General features: G+C 48.9%; 1 protein-coding gene across 1 annotated transcript; it reads right to left on the bottom strand.

Annotated features, from left to right (window-relative positions):
- Positions 1-778: 778 nt before the first annotated feature.
- On the bottom strand, positions 779-1162 carry LOC107292342 (G-protein coupled receptor 157-like). Its single transcript, XM_015821421.1, has one exon. The coding sequence runs from the start codon at positions 1160-1162 to the stop codon at positions 779-781; it is 384 nt and encodes a 127-aa protein (XP_015676907.1).
- Between the last annotated feature and the right edge of the window lie 6751 nt (positions 1163-7913).

The following is a 7913-nucleotide window of genomic DNA, read 5'->3' as shown; positions in this document are numbered from 1 at the left end:
GGGCCACGGCTCCATCATCCCTGACTTTGGCTGGCTGTGGCTTGTGGGAACTGGGAACAAAGAGGCAGGCTTTTGATGCTAAGCAGAGGGGCACAATTTATTTTCCAAGCTAAGGGTCCCAGTCTGGGCTGTATTATTCTTCTGCTGGGACAAACCACGTTCATTGGCCTTCCCATAAATGAAAGTCCTCTGAATCAAATAAGCTCTTCAGATAGCCCCCAATACCCTAATTGCAAGGGGTGAGATTAAAAAGAAAAATTCCAATTTACAAATGAGGTTTTGTTTTCCTTCTTTTTCTGCATTCTCTACACTGGACAATCCCCAAACTTTAGAAAAAACTCCCTTTTGAAACTCCCTCTTCACTTGGGCTCCCATCCCCTTTTCATTCCTCTTGAAAATGTGTGTCTGTGTCTGTGTCTCTCTGTGTGTGTGTGTTGCATTTTATAAGGCAAGACAAAACCACTTTGATTTGAGCTGGGGAATTGGAAAAAGGAAGAACGTTTTTTTTAAAACACACACACACACACACACACACACACACCAATAAAGATTATTTATTAATTGTTGGCCCCGTTCTAGCCTTTTGGGGATGGTTAAATGCAGCCCTTTTCTTTGGCCGGCTTCTTCTACCCCAAGGGGCATCGCAAGGCGCTAGTCCTCTGCAACCCTGCTTTTGGGGAGGGGACAGGAGGTAGGGAGAAGGGAGATGGAAGACTGGACACACACACACACACACACAGGTAGAGAGGAGACGGGGGGGGGGAAGAGGCCACCCACCTCACCTCACCAAGTGGAAGAAGCCGAGCAATCCGGCGGAGCCGGGGGAGCCGCGGACTATGGCGAAGTAGAGGTCCAGGGCGATGGCCACGGTCCAGAAGAAGGAGCTGGTGTTGGCGAAGGTGGAGAGGGCGCCCTGCGCCACGCAGTCCCAGGACGAGGCCTCGAAGTCCTTCAGCACCCCGTAGGCGTAGGAGGCGGCGGAGAGCAGGTCGGCCCCGGAGAGGCAGGAGAGCAGCTGGCGCGGCCGCGTCCGGAGCTCCGGCCAGCGGGCCTGGGTGCCCAGCAGCAGGCAGCAGCCCAGCACCGACAGGGCGCAGGAGAGCAGCACCACCCCGCGCTCCCAGGGGGAGACCAGCGTGGCGGGGGGATCCCGCAGGAGCATGGCGGGGGCGAGAGGGAAAGGGGAAAGAGAGGGGGAGGTGGGGGCGCGAAAGGGAAAGGGGAAAGAGAGAGAGAAAGGAGAAGGAAAGGGAAAGCGGAAAGAAAGGGAAAGGGGCGAGCGAGGAACGCAAAAGGGGGTCTCCGGAGCGCAAAAGCCGCGCTGCCGACCGTCCTCCTCGCTCTCCAGGCAGCTCCGGGGCGCGGCTCCCCTTCCCTCCGGCTGCGGGGGGGGGGGAAAGGGTAGACGGCGCCGGGTTCTGCAGGGCGGAGGCACCGGAGCCCCAGCCGGGAAGGGCCCGACGCCCCACGGCGCGCCACACACACACACCCACACCCACACCCCCACCCAGCCCGGTGACTGGCGTGACTCCTCCTTCGGGCCGCTCCGCCTGCGCTCTGGCGCCGGTCGGAAGCCTTCCCCCCGCCAAGGAGAGGGCGGCTCCTGAGCATGCACAGAGTGCGAGCCCGGGGCTCTGCTGGGGAGGGTCTCTAAGGCCCTCCCGGGATTGCCAAAGGTGGCTTTAAAGAGGGTGGGCCGCCCAAAGAGGCTGGGTGTCCCGCGGGGGGGGGGGAGGATCGCTGCTGTGTCTCTGCAGGAGTCCCTGTTCTGGCCCACAAGCTGTGTCGGGTCTGGGCGGACGGGAGTTTACTGGGATAGACTGGCAGATGCCGATCCCATCTGTGCATACAGATTTTTTTTGGGGGGGGGGGGAGAGGACACGGTCAGGGGAGTGTGCCTGTGCTGTCTCTGGTCTGTAAAAGGTGCTTTTAAAAAAAAAATTTTTTTTTAAATTTAATCCTGCCCTGCTGGAATGCAGGAAAGCAGCCAATACAATACAATACAATAAAGCTTGAAATATCCTGCCTCAGTTTCTTGAGCGTAAACCCGATTAGAAGACAAGGACACGTTTGATTGGCTCGACAGAGTGTGAGTTTGACAGGACTTATAGTGCAGGAAAGAGGCACTGAGATTCCGCGTTTCCCAAAACCAGGCGTAAACCGGGATTCATTTCGTTTTATTCATCCGAGCGTTGAGTGTCACAGAAACACACGTTTCTGTGCCAAACGTTTTCTCTTGTCAAAACTCCAACCTACAGATTTTTTACCTTTCCAATCTGAATTTAGCCCATTGGGCTAAGGAGTGGTTTATTTAAAGGGGGTTTATTTAAAAACTCTTGTTTAATTTAATAAACGGTGGTTTGTTTAAAGACTGCACTCACACAGCACCCTAATGGCAAACCAACCGTATCACTGGGGTGACGTGATAGCAATAGTTGAGGGGCTGCCCCAAAGAAATGGGGGTCAAGCTATTCTCCAAAGCACCAGAAGGCAGGACAAGAAACAATAGACAGAAACTGATCAAGGAGAGAAGCATCCTGGAATTAAGGAGAAACTTCCTGACCTGACAGGGAGGACAATTAACCAGTGGAACAGCTTGCCACCAGAAATCGTGTGTGCTTCATCACTGGAGGTTTCTAAGAAAAGACTAGACTCAAGTGTCTCCTGCTTGAGCAGGGGGTTGGACTAGAAGACCTCCAAGGTCCCTTCCAACTCTTGTTATTGTTATGGATGTGGATAAAGGTACAAAGAGAAGGAATGACAGTACCTCACTCGGAAACTGGGTTAAAGTTCTCAACTTTCTCCCTTCTGTCTGCTCCTAAGTGTTCGGCACCCAGCCTGGTCCGCCGATTTTGAATCAATGAAACTTTTGCTGGCGGGATGCTAAACCACGGGTAAAAAGCTCAATTCCCTTAAGTCAGACTGACTGCTCTTTAAAAAAAAAAAACCTAAGGGAAAATAAAATATAAATATATCAACGCCCTCCAAGGCTTGGGCGCAAAGCACCACGTTTTCCTTCTTTCTAGGTTTCACAGAGTTGTTTTCCCCATAACGGAGATCTGTTGGGTTCAACACCCGTTTATCGCTTTTTAGAAAACTCGGGGAAACAAGAGGAAAGCTGAACCAAAATTCACTCCTTTCTTCCCAAATCGGGAGCTTGCGGCCTTCGCAGCTGCCCATTTCCTGTTTTCCCACCAATTTTCCATCTTCCTGATACTTCTAGGAGAAAAAGGCTGTTTCCGGCAGGCTTGCAAAGGTAAAGCACTTCTGAAGCAGTATGCTTGCTGATTGCTTCTTCAGTCATCACATTCAACAACCAGCTAAGACACTGCCAAAGAAACACTCACAAGGGGTGCCGTTTTTCACCCCCTCTTCCTTTCCTCCGATGGTGCGGCCCCTGTGCAGAGCAAAAGGAAAGAGATGTGATTCAAAAAGGAACAGGAAAAAACAAGAACAACAAATGCTTCAGTTAAACGGGACTAGAAACTTGATTCCGATGCCCTGGATTTGAAAGCATCTGCGGTAAAATGCCATCGGGTCATTTTAGGAAATTATTTTCAATCGGCCATCCTTTTTTTCTCTCTCTCTCTTCCACTTAGGCCACATCTGTCCACTAGCCCAGCTGAGCTATGCCTGCAAGGCCCCTGGACACCCCTAAAACACTTCCGCGTGAGAATAAAAGCGATGCTGCTGGCACTTGGCAGATCCTTTTGCTGGATCCCGGAAGGGATCTACCCAGGAATCCTTTCCAAAAGTAGAAAGCTCAGATCCGAGGCCATGTGGGATTCCTAGGAGTCATAGCTGAATGATCACAAACTATCCTGAGTCATGCAAGTATTAGAGATATGGCAGGAGAGAGGGAGGGAGGGAGGGAGGGAAGGAAGGAAGGAAGGAAGGAAGGAAGGAGGGAGGGAGGGAGGGAGGGAGGGAGGGAGGAAGGAAAGAAAGAAAGAAAGGAAGGAAGGAAGGAAGGAAGGAAGGAAGGAAGATGAAAATAATCTGAAATAGGAGAAATCCTACTAATGTTATCTGCTATTGCATTCAAGAGGGCACAAAAGAAAATTTTACTCTACTTTAAGGAAATCACACCCAAACACACAGTGGTGCATGTAAGCCAAGTTTCTAGACATCAACTTTGCAAAAAAAAAACAAAAAACCAAAATACCTCCCGTATCCAGCCATCAGGTTTCTAGTCCTCAAGGTGGCAAAAAAAGTATGACTTTGAGTACTGTAAAAGGGGGGAAATGTCAGACGGTGTCTCAGCTGTCAAAGTAGACCTTTGACACCTTAAGTTGCAACACAAAGAAATGGCAATGACTTTTCCTACTGGGCAAAGCTATTCAAGTATACCCACTAAACAAACTTAGCTGGCAAAAACGACTTTTTTAAATGTTCGGTACCTACGTGAAGCACAACAAACCTCAAAATCCTTTGTATGAATGCCTTCCTTAACCCAACCAGAAAAAATATCCAAGTTTAGTTATTAGACCAACAATGTTTAGAAAAAGTGAATGTCTCGACATTGAAAGAGCACAAGAATGTATTTTTTGTTATCAAAGAAAGAAAGAAAGAAAGAAAGAAAGAAAGAAAGAAAGAAAAAGAAAAAAGAAAGAAAGAAAGAAAGAAAGAAAGAAAGAAAGAAAGAAAGAAAGAAAGAAAGAAAGAGAAGGAAGGTATGGAAGGAAGGAAGGAAGGAAGGAAGGAAAGAAAGAAAGAAAGAAAGAAAGAAAGAAAGAAAGAAAGAAAGAAAGAAAGAGAAGGAAGGAAGGAAGGAAGGAAGGAAGGAAGGAAGGAAGGAAGGAAGGAAGGAAGGAAAGAAAGAAAGAAAGGGAGGGAAGGAAGGTATGGAAGGAGGGAGGGAAAAAGGAAGGGAGGGAGGGATAAAATGGAGGGACAGGGGACAAAATGAAGGGAGGGAGGGGATAAAATGGAGGGAGGGAAGGAAGAAAGGAATAAGGAAGGAAGGAAGGAAGGAAGGGAGAGGAGGGAAGAAGGAAGGGAGGAAGGGAGAGAGAGAGAGAGAGGGAGGGGATAAAATGGAAGGAGGGAAGGAAAGGAGAGGAGGGAAGAAGGAAGGAGGGAAGAAGGAAGGAGTAGGAGACAGGGAGGAAGGAGGAGTAGAGAAAGTCAGAAAGAAAGAAAGAAAGAAAAGAGAAAGGAAGGGAAAAACAGAAAGAGACAAAAAAAAAGTAGAGGAGAAATAAAATAAAAAAGGCACCGGGAGGAAAAGCAGAGTGTTGAGTCTCCCAGAGGCATCTTTCTCCTTCTCCTTCCGCAGGTGGGAAAAAACGCCAGTCCGGAGTTGCCCCACCACAGGCCACAGGTCTGGCAAAGGAGCACCCTCCTCCCTCTGGGTGGGGCCTCTCCCAGGTAGCCTTTTAACCCAGTGTGGTCACACCGGGGTGTGTGTGTGTGTTTGTGTCTCTCTTTCTCTCTCTCTCATGCACACACGTTTTACACAGCAAAGACCAACCTTTGGCTGGGGTGAGCTGTCTCCAGCCACACCTGTCCAGATCATCCAGAACTGGAAAAAGCGACAAGGGTGTGTGTGTGTGTATGTCACACAACTCACTTTGTTTGAATGTCATCTTTTGGCTACATCCTGGTCCAGGCTACTGCACACAGAGAAGGCAGGAATGCAAAAGTAAGCTGGGGGGAGGGAGGGACAGCCCGAGCTGAAAACCTAAACAGATCCTCAAGTTGCTAGTCCTTTTGAATCGATCTTCCTTGGGGGTTTTTCTGCCTTTAGAGTCGTGTAAATGAGTTTGACCTGAGTTTCCAGGTCGATTTTATTCTGGAAATCCTTTTATGTGGTAAAGAGGCAGGAAGCATTAAGGTTGTTGTTGTTTTTTCCCCAAAAAAGGAGACTTTAGAAGTTCAGGGTACTGTAAACTTTGGGGAGAAAGAGGTTTGATCCCCAGCCCAACAACTCCGTCCATTCTCAGCCAAATTATTTCCCCAGGAAAGGTGAGAGGTAGAGAAATTAATGGGAGTGACCAAAGGGCAGCTCACACCCTAAACACATACATACACACGCTCAGGAGTGACTCACTGGCAGCCAGAAACCCCGCAGCAAATAAGAGAACCCGGGCTGTTAGGGACCCACAAAAACACATCAGCATTACGCAACCGTTGACAGAGATTGCTGACTAATGGAGTCATTCCTAAGCTTTGTACACCCCTGTGGCCAGCAAAAGGCTTCAGGTCCAATCAAATATACTTGCCCTGCAAGCCACAGCTCCTGCGGAGTGTTCCTGTTGCATCTCTGCAGGATAACCCGTTCTGGGCTCGCTTCCTCTTAAGAAAGCACTGGGGGGGGGGGGTAGGGGGCAGTTTATTTGGGGTCATCCGGTCAGGAGATAACAGACTTCCTCCACATATCCCATTTTCAAAGGAGTGTGCCCGTCGCCTCCCTGGGTTCATTTTTACCAGCTTCCTACTAAGAAGGCTTGGGAGACCTGGAGGGGACTCGATTCCAAAGGGAATCACAAGATCAGAAGAAAGCTGGAGTGGGGTGGAGGGATTCAAGAGGACGTATGACTGGTTTAACTTGGATTTTTTTTTTTTTTAGGTAAAACTGTGCAAAACTTGGTTTCTAAAAAGAGGGAGTCTTCAGATGAAACAAGAAGAAATAGAAACATCAAGAGGGGATTAAATTATAAACTACCGTCCTCCTAATTATAAATCCCTTATGCATCCTCCGCGTGGGATACGATGCAGAAGTCTTAACTTAAATCCAGAGACTTTTTCCAGCTTTTACTCAATAAAACAGACCAGCGATGGGTTAAAAGACATCACGTCAAACTCACATTCTGCAACTTCGTTATTAATTATGCCTGGCTTAATTAAAGCAATCCCTTTTTTTTTTTTTCCCATCCTCCGAATCAAATGGAGTTTGCAACCACGACGTGTCTGTCCCAGAACTGGCTTTGCTGCCATCTTGTCCGTGGATTATGGGGCTTGGAATCCAGCTGGTCTGGAGGGGGAGGGGGAGGCCTTGCACCCCGACCGGGGAATTGGGTGGGTGTCTGAATCCTTTCTGAAATTTGGAAGATGGCTGCACTGTCCCTGGGTCACCTCTGCTAAGGAAGGACGCTTCTCCCGCCGTTTGCTTTTTCGCTCTCTCGCACACTCACACAAGCACCCACAAATGCACAAGGCACAGTTGTAAAGTGGACTTACTTTCAAGGAGAAGGAGGATCCTGACAATGCATCCAGGGACTGGAGTTACACAGACGTTGTGATGAGGCTGTGTGTAGCCTGCCTGATCCTTAACAAGTCTGGACTAGCCCAAGCAAAATCAGCTTTTTTTTTTTTTTTAAAGCAAAAAGCAAAAAGCAAAAGCAAAACTTCTCTCTCAGGCTGCTGATGAGCAAAGAAGCCCCACTGAGGATCACAGGAAGAGCTAAGCAGTTCAGCCGAGGCTTCACAGGAACGACAACCCAGGTAGGTTGGCCACCCCTGCAAAAATAGAAGAAAAGAGAGAGAAATCCTCGGTTGTGGATTGTAGAAGGCTCCTTTCCTCCGTTGGCTTTTGAGTCACCTTTTCAGGAGGAAAGCTAAGGTCAGACAAGAAAAGGAAAGGCAACTGATCTACCCCGCAAGGTCGTTGTGTCGGATTCCAACGGGGTTGGGAACGATCGCTGTGCGCGTTAAGAAGGCACGCGCCCTGCAGGTCACAAACCCTCTCCCAAAATCAGAAATTCACCTTCCGCGAAAGCAGATCTGCACAGAGTTTACACAGCTTCTAACGGTAACCCGGGACTGGGTTCAATTCTCACCCGGTGAAATGAAGCAATGCGGATCTGAAGGAGCGCAAAGCCACCCCAGGGACTGGCACCACATTTTTGAATTTCTGACCTGCAAAAAAAAACCAACCTCGGACACCAGACGCCGCAGCGAGGGAAAAATAG

This window comes from Protobothrops mucrosquamatus, unplaced genomic scaffold, assembly GCF_001527695.2.
Source record: "Protobothrops mucrosquamatus isolate PMUCROS unplaced genomic scaffold, P.Mucros_1.0 scaffold1329, whole genome shotgun sequence".
Lineage (NCBI taxonomy): Eukaryota > Metazoa > Chordata > Lepidosauria > Squamata > Viperidae > Protobothrops > Protobothrops mucrosquamatus.
This window is presented reverse-complemented; position numbering and strand designations above follow the sequence as displayed.